Raw genomic sequence first — 25,910 nt, 5'->3', positions numbered from 1 at the left:
AATGCCGATGCGTACGTAGTATGCGACGCGCGATCTTTTAATCAGTACGTAGTATGCGACGCGCGATCTTTTAATCAATACGCTGTATGCGTGCGCATCCTCTTCACATGATCTGACCAATGCGGGCATGCCCTTTATACCTTTCACAACTAGACATTTCCGTGCGACTCTAAGTAATACTTAAATCTTTGTGAAACACCCCCTGGTATTGTTTATAGGCTTAAACAAATGTTTTAGAATTTAACTGTAATGCTAACAATAGATTTTAATGTTTATACTTTAAGCCCATATAGTAAAACAAGGAGTACAAAATTCATACAGGCTGTTTTGCTTTTAATATAATGGAAATAAAAGCTCTTAAGACTGCCTGTAACTGAGCTGTTGTTTAAAATAAATGATCCGCGCATATATCTCTTTGTTTGAAATATGCCCTACAAAATTAAATAACCTGATTTTCCCTGCTTTGGTTATTTCTGTAACACACATCTCTTCAACTTTGTTGAAATTACACATACAGGGATCTGGGCTGCATGATATTGGTTGGCAAGCTTGATATGAATAAAAGAAAACATTCATGGATTATAAGCATATATATGATATATTAAAAAAAATGAAAATAATAATAGTATTACTTCAGGAGACAAAGTAATACATTACCCTGATTTTACATGCTGCTATTTTTCTGTGTCTCAGATTTCTTTGCCTGATCGAAGGCTCATTATGGAAGCTTATTCATCATTTTTCATCTCCAGGAAATGACTGTAATATGAACATGCAGGACTGTATTTTTGTGTTTTTTGTGTACAAGATATAAGACAAGCATCTTTTAAAGCAAAAATACATCCTGATTGCAAGATCTTTTTAAATATGTGAATCTAACTAAACACCCTACCTGGTGAATAAGTTTATTTCCTTTTTTTTTATTTAAAGAAAAAATAATAATTTGGTAATATACACACGAATTGCAGTGAAACTATTTCATTTTTTTCAATTAAACTGGCTTTATAAATATATGAATATTTAGTGTAAATATGTAAATATTTTCATGGGCAGATACTGATAATATACAACACACCTTAGCTGAACAAAATATAGAATATATCATTCATAATCAATAATCATGAAAAAATAAAATTTTGTGTCTACGTAAATTCCTATTATTTTTAATAGAATAAATGGAATAAGTTTATGAGCATAGGAATGAGAATTAATTTTGATCAATCACATAGACAAATTCAATTTCAGTTGCCAATTTCCTACTCTAGTTCATAATTTGTTTACTTTTACATACAAGATTGAAAGAAGTATCAATTTTTTTTATAAAATATGTTGAAATGTATTTTTTACCTATATGTGTAACGTGTTGGTTTATAACATATATGTACATAAAATATAAGAATGCCATTATGAAACATAATAACATTTGATTGACGCTTGAGAGGAGACCAACTTCAAAGGGCCATGCCTGAATGTACTGATATAGATAGACTTCATTGCATAACTTTCTATTGAAATTAATGGGTGCTTGCAAGCAAGAGCCTGTAATACAATATTGCTCCGTGGCTACTGACTTTTGACAGGAAAGACATAAAAATACAATAACCACATATTATACATACAGACACAGGTCACTTAAAAAGTGGTCATATTAGACCCATTATGAGTATGTTGTGTACTTTCATAAAGATCTACAGCTTCTTTGTATAAGGTGAATTTTGCACGATATACATGTATTATATCAAATGAGTACTAAAGGAAGACTAAATACTAAAACTATTCCCTTTCACTATAAGCAACAAATTTAATGAGTCACTTCATAATGGAAACAGATATTTATGAAAACAAATAAGAACATATAAAATGTAGCAACTTAAAATATATATATACTGATAAGTTGAAATTCAGTATATGGAGGTCCATGGGTAAAACAAAGAATTATTTTAAGTCACTTCAAAAAAAAAAAAAAAAGGAAAGCTGAAAACACAGAAGGAATAGCATAAAAAAGACTTAATATAGGACCAGGAATACTTAAAAAAAAATTAAAAACCCAGATCTCGTTAAACCATATTTTCACTGAAAGTTAAGTATGCAAGATAATACCATAATGGAAAAGGGTATTGGCTGTCACATAAAATGAACTTAACTTAATTAAAAAAAATGTAATTATTGAATTGATATACATGTATTTTGGCAAATAAAATAACTTCTTCAAACCATATCATGGTAATATAAACTTACCCTAAGGTGTTAATCACTACAAGTACTCATTGGGATTAGTGGTAATTCAGAGAATCAAATTAAAAATTTTGAGATAAAATTTCTGCTAGCAATAATTTCTTACAAAAATATTATCTTAAAGCTTATCATAACGGTCCTGCACTGTATCACATCAAGATCCTGATACAGTGATAATTCAATGTATAAATCAAAATCTGCAGCTTTTTGCTCGAAAGTCAGTAAATTTTTAGGGTGTCTCCTAGACAATCAGGGAGACTTGGCAGCCCTGCATTAAATATGCCACATCTTTTTCTTTAATGGTCTCAATTCACCTCTATCTGGTTCAATTTCAACATAATCAAAACAAGTGATCTTTAAATGATAATCACTATATCAAGCTGCTCTGAATCGATGAATGACATTAATTTTAACCTCACACACATTCATCTTAACCAGTTTAAGTACTATAATATTTTGCTTCCCTCCAAGAAGGAATGAATTTAAATCAGAAAAATTATTTCTAAGCCAAATGCGAAGGTGCAATGAAGATAAAGTAAAACTTGAGCTTATGTGAAAATGTTCATGAAATGTTGATACTGAGGAGACCTAATGCCATGAAGACCTTCTGGCTTCATTATTTTTTATAGCTGTGATTCAAACGCACACACTCTTTTTAAATGAATATGCGCAAACAAGAAATATAATTCTTTACTGTATGGTATTTTACTTCAAATACATTACTAAAATAAATGTTTTATTTTCATACTCAGGTATCTATTGTTAAACTTTTGAAAGATATAGTTAGTTACAGGTACTCATTTCATCACTATCACCTTCAAAGCTAATCTTTTTGCTCAATAAATGATGGGATTCTAATATAATAAATCTTATAAAAGTTCAGAGCACCTACATGTATCAATGATTTAAAATGAAATAAACTGGGTCAAAAAAACATTGATCCATATATATTACAATTGGCAATTTGAATACTTGTTTTATCAAGCCAATATGTATTACTATTTTAGTTTCCTGCATTACAACTAATAATCCAGTAAAAAAACAGATATAAGTTAAATGTTCAGGGCTTTCATCAAAGAATATCAAATCCTAAAAGCTGTTTCATTCAATGTGTAGAATCATGCAATGTCAAAACACACACAACCAACATCAAGTTTGTAGAATAATTCTGACATGTTGATTCTTTAAACACTAAAGTGAAGAAATACAAATAATAGTCTTCATTCAAGAAAATCTGTAGTATATCTAGATAATTGCGTGTACAAAAATAAATCGATACTGGCTGCTTCTAAAACATTGCCTGGCATCTCTTTAAGAATTATAAATTAAATAGTCTTAGTAGAATGACAATTTGAACAATATGTTTCAATATTCAATCATTTTAAATATGGTGTTGGAATCTGGTGTTGGTTGGGTCACAACACCATACTTGAAATGACGGTGGTGTTCGAATTGACACTAGAAAGAAAAATATTTCCGGCAGCTTGCGTTCATGATCTAGAACATTGTTTCATCAACACCAATCCCATCAGCAGGGGGAGGGGTGAATCTTGATTTCAAGTTAAGATGAGTGAATATCACCAAAGCTTTATACATTTTAATGAACAATTATATTGACTGTTTGGGTTTCTTTGGGTGATTTATAGATTATGTTGTTTCTTCCTGATTTCATTTTTATCATCAAGACTTCTAGCGTGAAGTTGAGACGGTCAAGCAGAGGCATGATGTCATCATCCAGAGTCAAACCATCAATCGCATGATCAGTATTGTCTTTCTGAACCAACTCGGTGTTTGAGCTCACTTCATTTGGCAGCCTTTTTTGCACTCTTAACCTGTTGACTACCGAATTCTATGATTCCCACAAGCTTTGTACATAGATCACCCGGTTCCAGTAGGTAATGTTTATCACAAACAGCAACACCTTACTCTAAATCCCCCATTGTACAGGCATTAGCAATAATAACTAGTAAAAGGATATATCACTGCATTGCCTCACTGCATAAAGACTTCATAGAAGTTGATACATGGTGAGTAATACATAGAGATGTAGAACATGAGGTCTGTTACAATAGTTGGTATGATGGGCCACAGAAGACAACTGAAGAAGATGATAACAAAGGTGTTTGTCTGTCGCTTTAAGGAGAAGAATGTAGTCCTGTGTATGAAAAAGAATTAGAATGACAAAGAATCAGACATGTGTAAGTTTGTATATTACATTACGTCATATATAACTTTTAAAATGCCAAAGTTGCTCATTGGTAGCAAATTTCACATAAATTCTCATAAATCTAAACTCTGCTTTAAATTCAAGCCATGATCTAACTCTGTGCTAAAATATTGGAAAGCCAAAAATATGAAAACTTGATTGTACTGTATAAGTTTTTCATTTTAATTGGATCCTATATATATATATATAATGTATTAACATTTAAGAAAACTACTTTAATTTCTTGAAAGTTTTTAATAAGTTGAATGCCAAATGAGCTGAAAATGTAACATGTACAGTTAAAGATTTGTGTCAAGTTTGGCTTTTACCACTGAGTAAGACCATGGTTTGAATTCAACCTTCCAAATATGGCATGTCAGGAGTTCAACTACCCTTCAGGTAAAGTGATTGTGCAACTAAGTTCAATATGAGCAGCCTAACCTTCAACTAATAAGGCATATTATATAGTGTAGGATTAAAACCCTGAAACTATTTCAGGACAAAAGATTCACATTGTTCTTCACAAAATTTCAAAGGTATAAGAGACTGGAATTGCCAGATGTTTTTTCTTTCCCTCATAAACTGCACTGATATAAAAGGTGCCATTAGAACCATGAATGAATGGCACTATTCATTCACAGATATGATAAAAATATCATTCATTGTAAAACCTTCATATATCTTGGTTCTTTATCAACCCATTTGAACATACATGTACTTATATGACAAAATTATTCATTCATAGACTTTTGAAAAAGGACATATATGGGCAATTCCATAAAATAATCAACCTTTTTGTACATCCGACCACCATTTTTCTCAAGTTTTAGTTCACTTCATAAACTAACCAAGTCATGGTCATTTGAGAGCATTACAGAAGTACTGTCAAAAGAACAAGAAATCAGATACAGAAAATTTCATGAAGGTCCCACATATAAGTGGTCGGACGTATATACATATTTTTTGGAATTGCCCATTAGTAATTGGTGAAAATGAAGGAGTTGGCTGGCTGGCCCTATCCTTCAATTAATTACAAAGGCACTATCATGAAGTCAATTTGAAATACCAAATAGCATAGTGATTGCAACTTATAAAACTTCATATTTCTAAAATTTTGTCCAATACTGTTTACACTTCATCTATGTACCTGCTTCTCTGATACTATGTTTCATTTCTCTTTAATAAACAACTTATATTTGATATGGATTTCCCTTTAAAATCAATTATCTTGTCTCTCATGAGTAAACTATCTGCACCCATCAGTTATAAGGGGGGGGGGGGTGTTATACAAGGTTTAAGTATAAGTAAAAATCATGCTTTAATCCCAGTTGTGTGCGATACATGTATATAATGAATCATTGCATCGGTCTAATCAAGATCTGGGTCCCGCAACACAAAGATGAGCAATTCATCGTACACTTGACCATCATGATTAATTGCACATTGTAGTCAATACGATCAATCGTAGAAAAATGCTAAGCTTTTGTGTTACAGGCCCCAGGGGATACGCGCTACCGTGTAATCATGAATGAGATCCTGTATTAGATATCGTGTGCGGATTGACCCGTAATGAGCCTGAACCCTGATCTATATTTAGCTTTGAATCCTTGTGAAATACCCTCCAGGGCCCAATTACATAAAGCCTAGCAATTCTTCATATGATTGATTGCATTGCGTGTTATGTATGACACAGGTCGTGTGGTCCAGTGGTTAGAGCATTGGACTCACAATCACAAGATTGTGAGTTCGAATCCCCACTCTGCCATTGTCTCCACTTTGATGAAAAGGCCCCAGAGTAATATCTGTCGTCTATAAGGTCAGCCATTATGACTTATTAACTTAGACGTAAAAATGTTTCCCAGGTAATTGGTTATATATACCAGCTTGACGTTTACCAGCAAAATGCTGTCCTGTCGAGTTCCTACGGGAGTTACCATAAACAAACAGAAACAGACAAATCACAAAAATCAGCCTACGATCGATCACTAGGCTTTACGATACAGGGCCCTGTATTGACTGTGCATTGTACATGAGCTTACCTGACCCCCCTCCTGAAGAAAGCAGTGATGGCCTTGGCCTCAACCATTGTCAGGAAGGCACAGTTTGCAAGGGTGAAAGCTACGGGCAAGGCGTTTACATCGGCAAAGTTCCAGGCAAACTCTGCATAAAGGAAATACGGGAGGAAGAGGAACTTGGGGATGAACTCCACCCACTGCTCCCAAGCAATGTCTTCACTCTGGTAGCAAGAAAATTAAAAAAGGGAGAAAGAATAAAAATTAAATTTACATTATAACTGACATGGTTTCATGGTTGCGAAGAGTTGGATTTCTCCAAATTCAACATGTACGGTTGATTTACTATTTTTTAAAAATTAAATGGCTTCACTTTTCCAAATTAATAAGTCACTACTACTGCTACAAGAAATGACGTTTGCAATCACATTACAATTAAGCAGAAGAGCTTTTTTTCAACGAACTACATACTAAATAGAAGGAATTATGTAACTCAATTTTGGACCAGTACTTTTAGATTCTGGTACCAAAGTCATCAGTAACATCTACAGATTCTAAATCTATATATTTTAAATGATAGTCACATCAAAACTAAAAATGACCACAGCACATTATCATCAGTACTTCAAGCCATAAAGCTTTTCATATCAGCTGAAACAAAATACCAGGTATATTTCAAAATGTACATCAAGGTATTTCCTCAGTTACAAGCACTGAAAGTAATTAACAACTAACAGCTGCCTAGCATTCCAATCCATTCATGTATTGTAATTGTACATTTCAAACAGGATCTGAAATCTACAAACACAGGTGCAGAATTCCTGCTTGTTTACAAAAAAAACTTGTTGGCAGGGCAAAGCAGGTCAACAGAATTTCATCAGTGACCTGCAATGACCTTATAGCTACAGAAATACCTCAAGAGCATCTCTGTTGAAACCTATTCATTAGCCGAGTGATCTAGGGCCTTTTCACATGTGAATATTGAATCATCATTGTAAAGATGATTGCAACTGTAATCGTGACTGTGATTAGTGTTTGTGATTCTAATCATGTTCTTGTTTGGTTTCACACGTGCTAAATATTCGTCATTAGCATTATTTTTCACTGGAATCATCATTTAAATGATAATTTTTTAACCATGTGAAATGGCGGCTAGATTCAGTGAAAAAAAATTTCTTAATTTGTCAACCAGATGATTCATTGATCTTCTATCAGGAATTTATGCCATAGCTTGTTTATAATTTCAAATCATATCTTCATACATAGTCTAATTACTGTTTGCCCCGCATGGATTATCTGTGACCTTTAATCTGATTAACGCTTTGAAATAGAACCTACTCCAAAACTTAACATACAAGTTCAAAGATCAGCAGCCATTTTTTTTATTACATTATTTATCAATCAAAACAAATGTAGCTATCAAAAGTGTGATGTGTTCACACTTCTTTTCAGAAACCGAAACAAAGTTCTCAAAGGGCTTATTGTTATTTAAAAAAAAATTAATTGAAGTTAAAAAATTTATTTTTGTACAAAATTATGGTAAGGCACCCCATGTCTGCGCATACGTCGTATGCTCAGACATGGGGTGCCTTACCATAATTACGGGTATCTGCATGATTCTAATAAAAGTAGATACACAACGACCACAAACATTACACTTGCATTACATATACAGATATTCATTAAAAAATCCAACAAAAAAATTGTGAAAAAATATTGGATTTCAGGTGTTTCATGTGACGGCCTCAAAATGCAACCTTTCTCATCAAAACCCCCAAATTGTCTGTAGAGTGAATGGGTGGGCAGATATGGGGCACCTTTTTTCTTTCAATCTTAAAATAACTGGCTCAGGTTTTTTCCAAGAAAACTATAAATTTCTGTCAAAGTTTAATGAGATTATAATGGACATTATCAACTGAAATTTTTTGTGAAATAAAAAGAATATTCATCTCTAATCTTAAGTTAAATTGTTCAGTACGCAGGCACAAGGACCCCCTTTATACATGTTATCCTGTGACTTACATAGTATTGCACAATGATGTTTGCTTCTCCAGCGACGTCAGACCTCGCCGGGCAGACAAGATGAATAAATGGAAGAAAAACATCTTCATAGTAGAACATGTACATGCCAGTCATGGTTAGACGAGGAAACTCACGAACTGTGTAGGATAGGAAGGTGCTCAGGCCTTGATGCAATGCCTAACAAAGGAAAACATAAAAAGATTATTAGATTCTTAGGTTTATGATTATACTGAAAGAATGTAGCACTTTGGAAGAACGTTCCAACTGACTTAAATGTACCTGAATGCATCTACACCATCAAAATATTAACAAATAACTTTTAAAAGAAATTGTTTTTAACCCATTCAGGACAGTGGATTATTAAAGCTTTATTTTGATCAGCTTTTACTTTCATCTTTTCTAGCAATGCCGTGTATTTATTTATTTAATTTCAAATATTGTAATACAAAAATTGATAGAGATCTTTGAAAGAGGAAAAAAAAGGTAAAAATGCAGACTGGCATGTGACAAAACAGTAATTTTGACTTTTCAATTCCATTGCAACAAGTTTAGATCAAAGATGGGAGATAAATGGCTGAGACCATAGGAAAAAGCCAAGCTGACATTGTGTTTCATAAACTGATTCAGCTAACCCATAATCTCAGTCTAGCTGTATGTTATCACATATTTTTTTCTTCATATTTCAGCATATATCCATTGCTTACTTATATCTAAAAATAAATTAATGTCTTCCTACCTTGAACTCCCATAGATCTCTTGGAGGTTTTCCACCAAGTTGCTTGACCCTCTCCAGGGCTACCAAGATGGCCTGACGGTGAAGTGAGTTGTTAATATTGAAGGGTTCCGGCTCCAGCTCTCCTTCAGACTGTAGCCCCTCCAAGAGAACCCCATCTAAAAGAGACAAAATATACAGACACATAATAATAATTATTAAGCAACAGCACAATGCTGGGGGCCAAAATTCTACAACATGAAATTCACAGGTGTACTTGTAGGAGTATCATGGTCATTTTTTTCTGACTCACACTTTTTAATCAGAAGGCAAGGGGTTTGAATCTCATCAGTGATCTAATTTACTTCTGCATGGATACATGTTATCCTGGAACAAGTTCCATCCAGGTTCTAACCTGGGTTGAGAGCAGCACAATTTGAATAAACTGTATGTTCTTGTTCCTTAAATGTAGTGCATAACAGCTGCGCTGCAAAAGCCTGGGTAATTATACTGCACCATTGAAGAGTAAATACCGACTACTTAGAAAGTAAGTGATAAATAGGGACAGTAATTTTCCGCGATTGCGGAAAACGGACGGAATTCACGGAAAGGGCCTTTTGAAATGGAAAGTGGCATTTCAAACGAAAAATCACGGAAAACATATTTTTCCTCAAAATACACAGAACAGCAACAAAAAATTACTACGAAATCTCAACAAAATACGAATATTAAATGGCCACAAAACACGACCTCACTTCGCTATAATCATGACAATTCACACATCGTGACTGCACTCGACTCCATCACACTCGATCGAACCCCTCACCCCTACCCTGGGCCGGTGGGGTTGGGCTCATCAAAAACATTCACATGCACACATCGTTTGATTTTAACAAAATGGTTGTGTGTTGCTGCCCTCTACATTCGACGATGTAACAGCACGATATTGCGGTCTTGAAATCCAAAATGGTGGATAGGCGATAATCGTTCACTGCTGAAAACGATGTCCAAAAAAACCCCAAAATTATCGATAAAATTTCATTCAACTGTAAAATGATGCTAATAATGTAAAAGGTGAGGATGTATTTATGTTCGTCAAAATATTTTGTGTACACGCATAGATCAGATTAGAACAGATTCTACTGTGTTGTTGGTACAGTGGCAGATACAAATTTTGGCCTGCGCGAGTGTTGTGATATTGCTATTCAATGGGTAAACAGAATTGTCACTTTTTCATGTACACAAAGTCTATGGGGAACTGAATTTACGTTTTCTGACATGCTGAAATGGAATTTAAGATTTTCTCAAACGGAAAAGGCATTTTTTTTTAACGGAAAATCACTGTCCCTAGATAAAGCTATATGAGCCAGTATAATTATTTTATCCTTATTTTTAAGAAACCAACAAAATTTCATTATGTTATCATCATCAATTATTAAATTACTATGTTAAGCAGGGCCCACTGGAAGAACGGTTTTCATAACTGAAGTGGATACACTGGGTAAAATATGATGGTATCATTACTATTTCTTAATTATCATCAACATCACAATATACACTTGAGCAGGGTGGTATATACATGAAGCCTTTGGGGACATCATAGAATTCAGTAGCCAATGGGTTAATATTAGTATCATTAATCACAACAAGTGGAATGCCTCTGGCCGTCTCACCTGCATCACGCGATTCAATATAGCAGCAGTGCTGATTTTGAAAACTACTATAACTCGCACAAGATGTTCAGTGATACTTGGTTACTCTTATTTCCACGTTTTATGAACTAGACCAATACACTTATAGAGATATGATGGCAATTCAACAAATACCCCCAACGTGGCCAAAGTTCTTTGACCTTACATGACCTTTGACCTTGATCATGTGACCTGAAACTCGCACAGGATGTTCAGTGATACTTGATTACTATTATGTCTAAGTTTTTGAACTAGACCAACACACTTTCAAATTTATGGCTGTAATTCAACAAATACCCCAATTTGGCCAAAGTTCATTGACCCCAAATGACCTTTGACCTTGATCATGTGACCTGAAACTTGCACAGGATGTTCAGTAATACTTGATTACTATTATGTCCAAGTTTCATGAATCAGATCCATAAACTTTCAAAGTTATGATGGTAATTCAACAGATACCCCCAATTCGGCCAAAGTTCATTGACCCTAAATGACCTTTGACCTTGGTCATGTGACGTGAAACTCATGCAGGATGTTCAGTGATACTTGATTAACCTTATGTATAAGTTTCATGAACTAGGTCCATATATTTTCTAAGTTATGATGACATTTCAAAAACTTAACCTTAGGTTAAGATTTTGATGTTGATTCCCCCAACATGGTCTAAGTTCATTGACCCTAAATGACCTTTGACCTTGGTCATGTGACATGAAACTCAGGCAGGATGTTCAGTAATACTTGATTAACCTTATGGCCAAGTTTCATGAACTAGGTCAATATACTTTCTAAGTTATGCTGTCATTTCAAAAACTTAACCTCAGGTTAAGATTTGGTGTTGACGCCGCCGCCGTCGCCGTCGGAAAAGCGGCGCCTATAGTCTCACTCTGCTATGCAGGTGAGACAAAAATCCAGATTTTTCACCTAAAATATTCCATTTACATTATACCACTCACTTATTCCACTGGCATTAAACTGCCTACTGTAGCCATCGGCAGCCCAGGAACCAAGCTCTGACAACCACTGTGAGACATCCACAGGTCTCCATCTTGAAAGAGGTTTGTACACCAACATCTCACTGTCCTGTCTGTTCCAATTCAATAGGATCTGCAAACACTGAAAGATGATCAAGAAGGGAAACATCAAATATGGGCCATTAAACTTGTCTTCAAACTCATGTAGAATTGAATTTATAAAAAGGAATTTATATACCTTGCATTAACATGCAATCCAGCCTCATAACAAGACAAGATTGGGCTCTTTTGATGCCTAAAGGGAAGGGGGGGAGGTGTTTTATTTTCTCTAAGAAAAACCCCCATTGATTTAGGATTCATCTTGTCCTTATCACAATTGTTTCTTTCCTAAGAAAAATAATCTGCCAAATTTTCTAAATAGGCCTAAAACGTGTTCTCAATGCTACATTAGTAATGTAGCATTGAGAACACGTTTTAAAAATTGATGGCACTACTAGACAATCACAGTTTCTTCATCTTATCATAACACTTACAAAGACAAGACCAAGTGTTGTGAGGACTCCCCATACAAAACCCTTTCTGAGTCTGTCCTGCCTCCCTCCTGCGGCCTCTGCTTCTCTTGTCTTCTCATCTGCCTCACCAAACTCCTCAAACTCCTGGAGAAGCTTGATGTTCTCAAAGGATTGGAGGGCGGTAGTACGCCTTCGAATGGCCTTGGGATGGAGCTTGTCTATTGTGTTCCTGCAAGTTTAAGGTGTCGGACATGAAATCATTCTGCTCAATTTAAGGCAGGGTCATTACATGAACATGTACAAATGTATGATACCTTAATGATAGCCAAGCACTGATTTGTGATCACTAAACTAATATCATCTTAAAGTACCTCTTATCAGCTTCCAATGTACGTGTAACATTGATTAGGTTTCTAGGACCACTGTTGGGTGAGTCTACATGAATAGTATTTATTCTCAGTACATGACTGCACAATTATCATAAAACCCAACAAAGACAGTTACAATTATATTCTGTACACTGATTTTGACATTGATGTTGAAGTGATAGAAAGGAAATGCATTTCCTGGGAAACCATATAGTACAACCTCATAGACAGCTCATAGTAGTGTATGCTATAAAACTATTGGTGGTTAAAGCTAGTAAATACTTGTTAAGTCCACAATTCACATCTAAAGTTCCCTTCCCCCCATACACAAAATTAAACAAAAAATAGAAAATTAGACAAAATTTGTACATCTCATTAGTCAGACCACACACTCGACTACTTCTCATTGAAGGAGCTTGCATGAGCACCAATTGTTTATTGCAATTTCCATAAAGAATTGGGACATTAACCAGTAAATAATTCACCCTTTTTAACATGCATTTCCATGGGATGTCAGTGAAATGACAATTATGATGATCCTGAGAAACATGCTACTGTCGGTTCAACAAAAGACTGTACCTGATGATGATGTTGATATGAGGAAATCCAGTCCAAGGTTGCCTGCACTCTGGACACGTCATCTTCTGTGATGTTTTCCACCATCTTGCTAAGCACAGCCGACAGAAGCTATGTCCACAGTTCAAGGTGGTGGGTTGCACCATGAGCTCATAGCAGCATGCGCAGGAGAAATTACTGTCCATCAAGCTCACTTCTGAGTAAAGCGCATCATCCGCTTCTTCCCTTCGAGTTTCCTCATAAAGGGATGGTTTCAACGTCCTTTCCTGAAACTCTTTGGCTGGGAGATCACTCGTGGAATGGGATCGTGAGTGTCTGATTGGTTGGTCATACCTGCCGTTAACTTTCACGTTTCTATTTCTGTGATATCGCTGATGTGACTCTTCATCTGATGCAGCCATGTTATCGTCTACCATCTACGTATGTGCCTAAGTGTACTGCAGAAATCTCTTTGCAACCATGACATAACAATGGCCATTCTGGAGATCAATTATCATGTTCCACATCAGATGCTACATGTATGAAAAGAAGCAAGAAGAGATCTGTTTAGTTAGTGTTTTACATCATTCTTTGGTGAGATTGCAGACATCATGGACACAGTCAATGGATCCAAATTATTGGCAGTATGACATGTGCTGTTCACTTCAACCAATAATTTACAGCCCCTAATGCTCCAGGTCCTGTTCCATTCAAGAATAATTGTTTATTGAAACCTGAAATAGGTGACAAATGTGTACACAAAAATCACATAAATATGATTAGATCTGTCCTCTTTCAATTTGATCTGTCTGTATTCAAAGCCTACTATTCAGATGTTTTTGTGTTTGATCTGGGTGCCTGAATAATATTGGTTAAAAAAACTTATGAACAAACAAAAGTAGACAGTGACAGACAAGGGGATATTTCAAAGCCCATGACTCATAGGTCTGATCAAACACATCAATCAAAATCATCCTATAGGAAAGAATAAAAACAAGGTAGGGATGCTTGGCCTTTGACCTGTCCCCTCGACCATCACACTTAAAGTCGATGGATTGCTTGTTAAAAATAGTTTAATGACTTTTATTTTGGTGACAGATGACACCTCAAAATGGCTCAAATTTTATCAAACCATCCAGGTTATTTACAGGGTTCAAGGGATGCAAAAAAAAACAGACCCATAATGTTCTGGGCCGGACAATGTCAACCCGGCAGTTCGGTAAACAATCCGAGCTACGGGACTATTTGGGTCCCATTCTCTTTGTTTTGTATGTGAACAATTTACCTGACTGTGTTAAGAGTGATATGTACCTTTTTGCAGATAGATTCTTAGTGAGATTACTTGAAATCGTGACCTTCTGTTTCAAGACGATCTTCATGTGTTAAAGTCTTGGTCTGATAAGTGGCTTCTTAACTTCCACCCTGAGAAGTGTAAAGTTTTGACTTTTTGTCCTGTATACATAGTGTAAAGTTACCCTCCCAGGTCATACCGTTTAAAGAAAGATAACATTAAATATACATGTAATCTGGAGGATGTTGATTGGATGAAAGACCTGGGCATAGATATAGATGGCATACTTTCATTTTATGCCCACATACAGAAAATTGTTTCAAATTGTTTCAGCTAGCAGGTTTGGAAAGGAAATCATTTGTTTCTCTCCATGAAGATACTTTAAGAGACTTTTTAAGGCTTTTCTTCGGCCTCATATAGAGTATGGCCACCCTGTGTGGAATCCATACAAAGTGAAACATATCAATGCACTTAAGAATGTGCAGAGACGAGCTATTCACTACGTCCCAACTTTGAAAGGGCTCTCATATCCTGAGAGACTGAAGAAGCTTGATTTGCCTACTCTACTTTATAGACGAGCTAGGGGTGACATGATAGAGATCTTCATTCATTCATTTATTTATTTCCATTAAAAATACATATGTACAAGTAAAAAATGGAAATATCAAATTGATTAAAATGATACAAATAGGAAATATAATATACATAGCATACAAATAATAAAGTACAAAATATAATTTAAAATATAATGGAAAGGGTGCACCCGTAAAAGCCAATAAGGCTTGATGAATTGGATGCACCAAAACGCACAACAATCATGATTACGTGTATACAGGTTTCGCAATGAAAAAACGCCTGGACAAAGTGTCTCCATCCACCTGCCGGGAGCCAATGCACATACCAGGCAGTATGCAGATCGCACACAAAAGCCGCTACCACGTCAAGCATAAACACCCGACGTAGCAACAGCCAAAGCATGCGACCCACACACCACCATAAAAATATCATGAATATGCAGCCGCTCCCGTCGGGTGAACAGATTCACTTGCGCTTGGCGCCAGACAAAGGTCCGAGTATCAAAACCACAGCAAAACCTGCATCGTGCTCTCTGCAATGTATATAATTAATGACATTTAAACTGAAAAAAGAAAGGGATATAACAATTAACAATTGAGGATTCTCCACAAATATGACCCTGATGTTGACCCATGTTTGCAACTGAATTCTCACATCAGTACAAGGGGACATGCGCACAAGCTTTTCAAGGTTAGAGCTAATAAGAATACACGTAAGAACTTTTTTACATTGAGAATCTGTAATTTATGGAATAGTCTTCCTGAGCATGGAGTAGAGTCTAAGGATGTCTTATGAAGGGGGGGGGGCAATGTCTGCATACCTAACAATATAACTTGAGATTAATCACGATTAAGTTGGTAATGTTCCTTATGTGTAAGTGTGCCAAAAATCTCATGAAAGTTTGAGAGAAATATATGATTTTCTTGGAAAACCTCGACCAGTCATTATCAGATTGAACAAAAAGAAGGTGCATTTTGAGGTCGTCACACGAAATGCCCAAATTCATTATTTGAGTCAGATTTTTTAATGAATATCTTTAGTTCTATGTATTGCATGTGTAAAGTTTGTGGGCACGGTGCAGAGTTAGGGGACCTTACCATACAATTCGAAAAGATTAATTTTTGGTGGCGTAATGCAGAATTTAATTAAATTTGATTATAAGGCCCATCCCCCGGACCGCGCCAATTAGTTCAGATGTCACTGTATATCACCAGGAGCTGGACATGGCCAGTGCCCTTGTAACATAACTCGACTAAAGTTTGATCAGTTTCTCTTGGAAAAGAATTTTGACTTTTTTATACCAGAAAGACTTCCATATTTACCCCCACCTAAAATAACAAGATTGTTGAGACTTCCAGTTCATTCACTTCCCGTTTCTCTACTGATTTTCTAGTAATTCTTACCTTAGTTGGGACTCGAACTCACCTTGAAACTGCAGTCGAGATTCTTCCCGCTATGCCAGCGTGAAGCACTGATACTGGAAGAGGTTTTCTAGCAATTATGAGCCAATACTTTGACAAGTCTAGGCTTTCAGACCCTTTACTGACTAAATAAACCGATGTCTATGGACAATTACACGCACTCGATCCTGCTCGAAAATTTGACGGAACAAAGCCATATTTTGGAAGGTATTTCCACACTCCCATCATATATGTATATGTTCTACTTTAGGGCTAGATCTAGATATATTATTTTGAACCTTCTCCATATTTTTATTTTCAATTTTACTTTAAGTGGGAGGGGGGGGTACATATGGAAGTCTTACTTATGGATGCATCAGAATGCAGTCTTAAGACTCTGTATTCAGCTTCAAATTCTGCCTACTCTTTAGGTTGGCCGGATCATGTCCTGGTGGGTCAGCATCAAACTTGAACTTCACTGGTTCACATCTCCATACTTATCCACTCCATTCTCAAAGCTGTGGACACTGAGTGCATATATTTTACTAATAGATCTACCTAATCCATTACTAATTCATTACTTTTCTCATTCTTATGTAAAAAGAATTCTTAGGTTTCTCAGTTACCACTCAAGGGTTCATTACATGCCAATGCACACAGAAAAATCAAGCCATAGAAGTTGTGTGTTGTGGATGCCAGAAGTGGCGTCGCAGCAGCACGCGTGACCCACTAGTTATTAGAAATCCACTGCCAAAGGCGGTTCACTGTGCCAGGTTAGTATACTAATACTAAACTCACACTAGTGTGAGTGCTCAGTTACTGACCTCAGAATGTATAATTTTTAATTATGACCTCTGGTAGGCTCATGCACCCATTCTAAATTTGGCACTACCTCCTGCCAGTCCAGGGGCGGTATTCTGAGGTCATTTTATCTTTAAGATATTTTATTTTATCTCTTAAAATGAAATTGGTATTCTGAGATGACATTTTACCAGATAAAATTCAAAATTTTATCTGTTTATCTATACATGAAACGCGACAGAGCAGTGCCTGCGTAGACTTACCAATCACGTATTTTACCTTTGCAACGCGGATGATATGCTTGCGCCCATGTTACTTTGAAGAAAAAATAAAATAAACTTAAAAGAGGGTAGGGGCTATTTTATCTCAGGGATGTTGATTTCATCAATATTTCTAGATGAATAAATGTCAACATGAAAATGAAGAAAAATTATATATTTACTGAGAACAACACCTTAATGTTATTCCTGTACAATCAGGAATTATTTCATAAGACTTTTCTTAACTAATATTTTGTTAACTAATGATGCTTGAAAAGATGCGATAAAGACTTTAAAAAAAAAAGAGATTATTGTAATTTTTGTTTAAAGAAATCTCTGTAAAGACGCATAAGCGTATTTGAATTTAATAAATTGATGCAATCTCACTCCTTCGCCGCACCTCCAGGCGGAATGGATTTCCATTGGTTGAGTGAGAAGAGAGAGCTATAAAAGAGCGTTTCTCATTGGATATTGATTAAAGAATAGGTCTTCAGGTGTATCTTACAGAGATAAATCATAAAATGTAAATAAAATTGTTCTCAGAATACCAATTTCAAGAGATTTTAAGGTTATTTTATCTCACTGATTTTAACAGAGATAGAATGTTTTATTTTATCTGAGATAAAATGGATCTCAGAATACCACCCCTGGTCATACGCATACGGTACCTGTGAAATAACAAAGTTGTATATTATACAAATAATGCACGCATGCATGCGTGCATGCAGGGCCAAATAATGAACGATGTGCGAGAAGAGCTAATGGATATACCGCACCGAGGTCCGTAGGACCGAGTGCGGTATATCCATTTGGCGAGTCGAGCACAGAGTTAATTATCTAGGTCCTCTATGCACAAAAATGCAAATCGCGCGGTTTGCGTGCTGTCGCCAAGCGAAAGACAATGAACACGGTGGCAAGTTCTTCCTGTCTTTTCATAACATTTTTCTTGTTTTTTTAATGAATTCTTGTTTAAAAATAAAATCAATATCGTGGAAATGTCGGAAATAAAGTTGTATCCCATGTACACGATTTAGGGCTAGATCTTTTAGAAGGAAAGTAGAAATCTCGGGGGCGAAAGATTCAGGTTTTTGGGCGGTGCGTGTAGAAGCAATTCCAGGCTCCGTTGAGAGTAAGCATACGTTAGTAAATGATTTTTACTCTCTAGGAGCCTCCAGGCTAGGGTTGACCACACACAGTAGACCTCTAACGAGTACAGTATACGACCCTCACATTAATGTGACTGGGTGTGGCGTGATGACAAGATTAAAATGATGTCATATCTATAAAACTATCTTTTTTTTTTAATTGTTAAAAAACTCCTCGAAACAGACGGCTGCCAGCTGTTTAGGCGGACATATGCTCTCCAAAATGGGGTAGAATGCACTCACACGTATTGCGAGGTTAGTATATGCTATACTAACCTCGCACAACCAACGTGTTTACGCCATGGATTTTAGAGTTAACGTTAACATCGCTTCATAACGTGAATGATGTTAGCCGAAACCCATTCCGCTACTCACCAGGGCTTTTGCTGGAGAAAAGCGTTCCATTTTCAATTTTTAACATATTTTATAATTTAAAAAGGACACAAAAAAGAGCAAATTCGCTTACCTCGGCCTGGAAAGTGGCTTCGCATGTCTCTTCCAGGGAAATAAAAGGAAGGTCGTTGGTGGCGCTAATACAATTCACAACCTTAATTCAGCTTGTCGGTATTTTAAAAACTAGATTCTTGATTCATTGTATGCGCAATTCCAATGATTGTTTGATAAAATAGAGACACCAATAAATGCAATAACTTAAAAAACATACTTTTTAATATTTTTGCTGATGATAATACTTTTTGGAAAATATTCAAAGCGATGACAAATTAAACAAAAAATATAGAAAATTCTACGTACCTTGAACGAAGCCCCGCAAGTGCTACCGTTCGTTCCACCAAAGTCTTTACAGTAAAAAGATTGGACACTTTGCCGACTTCGCGTAAAGCTTTGCATCGTCATCGATTTACGTGTAGGGCCTATTACTTTAGTTTTTGTGTCTACAGTCTAGTCTTTCCCTTGTGGCGTCTTTGATGTGAAGATAAATCGCGCGCCCTCTTTCGCTCATTAGACGAAAAATTTGAGAACTCGCAAGGTTGCTCCCTATTTTGTCAACGAGAAGAAAAATCAACGCTTATTTTTAATGACGCTATTTTGACTTGAGAGATATTCATATTATTAGGACTTTTTAGGAGGAATTGCCTTCACTTCAGGCTTCACATCGTCATCGTTTGGTCACCCAAGGGTTCATTACATGCCGCCACGCACAGAAAAATCAAGCCATAGAAGTCGTGTGTTGTGGACCCAAGAAGCGAGATCCCAGCACGCGTGACCCACTAGTTAGAAATCCACTGCCAAACGCGGTTCGTGGTGCGAGGTTAGTATACTATAGGATGGGGGATCGGGTGTCCGGACACTTTATATTTTTGAAGCCTTCTTTTTTGTCTTTGGATTACACTAAAAATATGAATTCAATACTAGTTATAATCATCTTCGATTTTGTTCTCTCTAATATTTCCTAACATTTTGAACTAAAAATTGATGAAACTTCGCTTGTAAATTTTTCCAAATTACTTTCTAAAACTGATCGTCCGGACACACAACCTGTCCGGACACACAACAACTGGGTATACTAACCTCGCAATACGTGTGAGTGTCGTTTGGTAAGTTTCGTAGGACTTCATTCTGTACCTTGTACCTTGTAGTTTCAATCCCTGAAGTCCTCCACCAGGAAGGGTAACTCAGGGCTGACGAGAGTGGGAGTATTATTACTCTGTTTTGTTTTGTTGCAGGTTTTGCATGTTTAGTTTTGCTTTAAGTATGTCAGTGCTTTTGGAGGATACCATATCAGCTGTGAGGTTATTCCAGTGGGAGATTGCTTCAGGGAAGAAGGAATTAGCCAGTTGAGTAGTTGTGATGAACTTTGAAGTGACGTCATACAGTTCATCATGGGATCTTCTTAGTCTTCTTATTTTTCTTGTGACATATTTATTTAAGTCAAGTTGAGTTTCTCCATGGATGATCTTATATAAGTTGATGATTCGGTGATTTCGCCTCCTTTCTTCGAGAGACATCCAGCCAAGTGTTGTCATTATGTTAGTAACACTGGATCCCCGTGTGTAGTTTCCTGTGACGAACCGGGCGGCTCGTCTCTGAACCATTTCCAGCAATTTGGTGTTCTTGACTGTGCCTGGGTGCCATGCTATCGAAGCGTATTCTAGGTGGGGTCTAACAAGTGAATGGTATAAACGTTCCTTCACTGTTTTAGAGCAGTGATAGAAGTTCCTTCTGATGAAGTTTAACGCCCTCGTACCTTTGGCGGTTGCCTGTTGTGACTGCTTATCCCATTTTAGGAAATGTAAATTCTCTTATTAATTATGCGGGAATTTGTTGCATTGTTGAATGCGCCGTGCCTTCAATTTTCCTGTACACAGCGGCAGAGATGCACCCACGGGTGGGTAGAATGGGGCCGCTTCGCGGGCCGGAGCTCCCTGGGTTAGACCACTCTAGGCGACACCCCAATACTTACCCGTGCTAATAAACTGGGACTCCACTCACGCGCGTTTGGGCCTCCCTAGCTTAGAACTAAGCACTAATATCACCTTAAAAACTAAATCTACAAGGTATGTATAATCTATTTATAACTTTAATAATGTTTAATCGGTACTCACCGGTTCTTTTGTTGCATTTTCAGACCATTTCTCACAATTCTTCGTAAATATTTGCGGCAAATTTTGTCGCCATAGACAGCTTAGCGTCCATCTTTATTGATAAATGGAGCGCCCTTTACGATAGTTGTTAATGCCGCGGATAAATCGTTAGGCATTTTAGCCTGTGTTCAAGGCGTTCTTTCTGTTTTATTTTTTATATTGAAGATTGTGCATTTGTTGAATAGCGCCGTCTACGTCAGGTATGAGATCGAGTGTATAAATACACTCTTCCAAAATAATTATGATTCCGACCTGGCGCTGTTTAACTTCAATCTCTTTCACCTAAATTAGCGATGAATGCTAGCATTATAAAATATATATTATTAACGTCTGACGAAAAGAATAACCAACCGATCAGCTGACGAGAACGCGAATCACGTGATCTTCATATCAGCTTCGATCGCGAGTCAGAAGAGAAGAGCAGCTGCCCAGAAAATCAGGAAAAAGCCGTGAAAATGTAAGTTCCCCTTCATTTCTTTCATTTTTTGTTGTTGCTAACGATGCATTTACACTAGGCCTATAAAATTATAATTTAAATAAGAGAAAGGAATAGGCCTAGAGCTTGTACTTGTGATATAATTGCCTAAATATCCTGTTCTCAGAGATTTCTAACCAAAAATACTACTGATGTCGCCTATGAGGTCCATACATGTAATGTTGGACCTCATTGGTACTAGGAGTGGGGTTAGACTAGAGTAGAGGTCAGGCAATAGACTATTCATGCAAATTGCAAGTCCCACTCGTTCGCTTTTGTGTTTGTAATTTGTAACTTACAAAAACGTCGAAATGCAAATTGCAGTTAAAAACGTAAACCAGGTAATCAAATTTTATTCACAAACATTCATCAAACTAGTGAGATAAAATTTCCATCAACTTAATTGAGATTGTACAAGAATCATGCTCGATAGAAATGATGTTTGTGTATTTACCTCCAGAACTTCGAAGTTCAGTGACGTCGTTCACAAAAAAGAAACAACGGTACCGGTCATCACATCCTCAGTGCAGTCAGATTGATATAACATCGCTCCCAAATCGTATACCACCCGGTTTGCTATTCCAATGCCATCACGCTCAGACCATTGAGTGGCTCAGACTTGCGATGTGGTCGACCTTTCAGGAGCTGAATATCATTTAGATTGATATCATAGTGCTATTTTTTTTCGATTATTGAAAATTAATTTCATGGGGGGGGGGGGGCTACCCGACCTGTAGCTTCACTATTTCACTTCTACTTCTAAGTACCCCGTTTTCTAACTCCCTAAAAGGCAAAATCGTGATATAGGCCCCGCTCGAGAAAAACTTGTAATCGATCATACCTCAATATCTAGGTTGCTAACTTCAGCTCACTATATATACTCGTGATATAGGTCCCGCTGCTGTGTTGAATGGCTTAGAATGTCCGTTCGCGGGGCTTGTTTCACGAGTATAATACTATAATCGTTATAAAGGCCCCGCACTACGGCACTTCAGGCACTCCAACACAGTAGCGGGGCCTATATCACGAGTATATTATTAAAGGAGAATGAAACCCTTGAAACCAGCTGAATCCATATCAAAGAGAAAAATCAAAGAAACATATTGTTGAAAGTTTGAGGAAGATTGAATGAATAATAAGAAAGTTATGAGCATTTGAATATTGAGATCACTAATGCCATGTAGTTCCTCCCATTGGCAATGCGACCAAGATCTGTGATGTCACACACGTACAACTCCCTTATTACTTTAGTACTTATTTCACTTATATTCTCACTTTTATAGAGTCTATCACAAGGTGAGGTGTTCTCTTTATGAGAGGACAAGTACAGAGGTTTCACAACATTATATCATTGATGAATCGTTTGTTATATGATTTGAATGAGCAAAAAGAGATGTTTTGGGGTATATTTTCAGTGTCCAAAAGGGGAGAGTTGTTCATCTGTGACATCATAGATCTTGGTCGCATTGCCAATGGGAGGATCTCCATAGCATTAGTGATCTCAACATTCAAATGCTCATAACTCTTCTATTGGTAGTCCTATTTTATTCAAACTTTTGTTGATCTTATTCTTTGATTTTTCTGCTTTTACAAAAGCTAACTTGTTCCAAGGGTTTCATTCTCCTTTAAGCTTGCATCCTAAGATAATCGCGAAACTGGCCCCGTCCATGGCGCTTTTCCCAGCATTCGCACGTGTGTGGGGCTCGGATGACGGCTATTAGTATACTCGTTATCGAGGCCCCTTGCACTGTTATATCATGGAAAATAACGTGGTCGTGGGGCTTGTTTCCCCGGCCGGTGAGAATTATCATGGGCGGCGCTGGAGTGGGGGGGGGGGGGGGGGGGGGCTCCAATTTATTTTCCAAATAAACAAGGAGAGAGAATAATAAAATGTGTATGTATTTACTTCTTCAGAAATTTATTTGTCGATTTACTTATATATTAATACAGTTATTAACTTATTTATCAATCTATTTCTATTGATTAATTAATTTAATTTATTTGTTTTCAGTTTTTTTTCTTTTGTGATATAGAGAGTCAGAGGTATCATTTATTTCAATCTATTTAATTGATTAATTAATCATTTAGTTTATTTGTTTTCATTTTTTTTATTGTGATATAGAGAGTAAGAGGTATCATTCGTTTAAATTATTTCTATGTGTGGAAGTTCACTCATTTCAATCTATTTTAATTGATTAATTAATGTATTTATATTGATTAATTAATGTATTTATATTTATACATTAATCATTTAATTTATTTGTTTTCAGTTTTTTGTCTTTTGTGATGTAGAGAGTCAGAGGTATTATTCGTTTTTAATAATTTTATGTGTGGAAGTTCATTTATTTATTTATTTATTTATCAATCTATTTTAATTGATTAATTAATGTATTTATATTTATTCATTAATCATTTAATTTATTTGTTTTCAGTTTTTTTTCTTATGTGATGTATATAGAGAGTCAGAGGTATCATTCGTTTTTAATTCTTTTTATGTGTGGAAGTTCATTAATTTATTCATTTATCAATCTATTTTAATATTGATTAATTAATATATTTATATTCATTCATTAATCATATAATTTATTCGTATTAATATTTTTCCTTTTAGTGATATAGAGAGTCAGAGGTATCATTCGTTTTTAATTCTTTTTATGTGTGGAAGTTCATTTATTTCAGTCTATTTTAATTGATTAATTAATGTATTTATATTGATTAATTAATGTTTTTATAGCTATTCATTAATCATTTAATTTATTTGTTTTCAGTTTTTTTGTCTTTTGTGATGTAGAGAGTCAGAGGTATCATTCGTTTTTAATTATTTTTATGTGTGGAAGTTCATTTATTTACTTATTATCTACATATTTATTCATTATATATATATATATATTTTTTTTAATCTGAGAGGCGTGCGTAGGCCTAGGTCTTATGTTGATACAGGCTCGTACATTTCATTTATTTTTATTCATTCTGTAAGTTCTTGTGGATATACAAAATGATGACGGCAATCATTGTAAAGCTCAGAATATCTACTCTTTCACCTGGTATCCTCAGAAGATTCCTCGATCATTCAGGCATGAATGACTTTACCTTTTTTTTAATTAGTCGTAGTTGAAGGGTGTTATCACCTTATTTTTCGTTACATAAAAGGAATTTATATTTTATTTAAAGGTCAAGTTCACCCCACAAAAATGTTGATTTGAATAAATAGAGAAAAATCAAACTAGCATAACGCTGGAAATTTCATCAAAATGGGATGTAAAATAAGAAAGTTGTGATATTTTAAAGTTTCGCTTATTTTTCACATAACAGTGATATGCACAACTCATTTGCTTGCAAATGATACAGTTGATGATGTCCCTCGCTATTTCTTTCGTTTTTTTTTATTGTTTGAATTATACAATTTTTCAATTTTCACAGATTTTACAATAAGGGCCAACGTGACTGAACCATATATTCCACATGTTCAGGGAGGAATTAATCATTGTTTCACTTGACAATGAGGAGAAAATTTGAAAATATGTTTCATATAATAAAATACTAAAGAAATAGTGAGTGGGTGGCGTCATCAGTTTCCTCATTTGCATACCGACCTGGATGTTCATATATAACTATTATTTTGAATTAAACTAAACTTCAAAATGTTATAACTTTCTTATTTTACATCCGATTTTTATGAAATTTTCAGCGTTATGATCGTTCGATTTTCCTCTTTTTATTCAAATCAACTTTTTTGGGGTGGACTTGTCCTTTAAATTAATTTTTTATTGATGTATTTGTTTGTATTAAACTTTTTGTTTTATTTGATGTTAGACCAACAATTATATTATCGTTAATTTCTCATTTTTGTGTATGGATTTGATTTCTCTCTCTATACCGTATATTATTATATATATAACAAACTATATTTTGTTACCTTATATAATACCACTAAAGCCAATACGTGAAACGTTTATATATAGAGAGAGAGAGAGAGAGAGGGGGAGGGGGGGGGAGGGCCTAATACATTACTATTTCAAGTTCTCCTTCGTATTGCTTCACTTACTAGTATTCATTTCCTGGTTTATTCATTTAT

General features: G+C 35.7%; 1 protein-coding gene across 1 annotated transcript; it reads right to left on the bottom strand.

Moving 5' to 3' along the window:
- Nucleotides 1-133: 133 nt before the first annotated feature.
- On the bottom strand, nt 134-22,409 carry LOC129269453 (bifunctional apoptosis regulator-like). Its single transcript, XM_064105788.1, has 8 exons — nt 22,290-22,409; nt 13,309-13,817; nt 12,383-12,590; nt 11,832-11,991; nt 9,212-9,366; nt 8,476-8,652; nt 6,481-6,677; nt 134-4,390 (listed from the first exon to the last, which is right to left on the bottom strand). Exons 2-8 carry the CDS (start codon nt 13,719-13,721, stop codon nt 4,228-4,230), a joined length of 1,473 nt encoding a protein of 490 aa, XP_063961858.1. The 5' UTR covers nt 13,722-13,817; nt 22,290-22,409; the 3' UTR covers nt 134-4,227.
- Between the last annotated feature and the right edge of the window lie 3,501 nt (nt 22,410-25,910).

Source organism: Lytechinus pictus, chromosome 10 (assembly GCF_037042905.1).
Source record: "Lytechinus pictus isolate F3 Inbred chromosome 10, Lp3.0, whole genome shotgun sequence".
Lineage (NCBI taxonomy): Eukaryota > Metazoa > Echinodermata > Echinoidea > Temnopleuroida > Toxopneustidae > Lytechinus > Lytechinus pictus.
This window is presented reverse-complemented; position numbering and strand designations above follow the sequence as displayed.

What these genes read in the sequence shown, in the direction of transcription:
- LOC129269453 (XM_064105788.1), bottom strand. Translation starts at nt 13,721, where the DNA reads ATGGTAGACGATAACATGGCTGCATCAGATGAAGAGTCACATCAGCGA. An exon ending in GTTTAATGCCAGTGGAATAA is followed by an intron (nt 9,367 to 11,831) that starts GTGAGTGGTATA and finishes TGTCTCTTTTAG; the next exon opens with ATGGGGTTCTCTTGGAGGGG. An exon ending in GAGATCTATGGGAGTTCAAG is followed by an intron (nt 8,653 to 9,211) that starts GTAGGAAGACAT and finishes TTCCTTTGTTAG; the next exon opens with GCATTGCATCAAGGCCTGAG.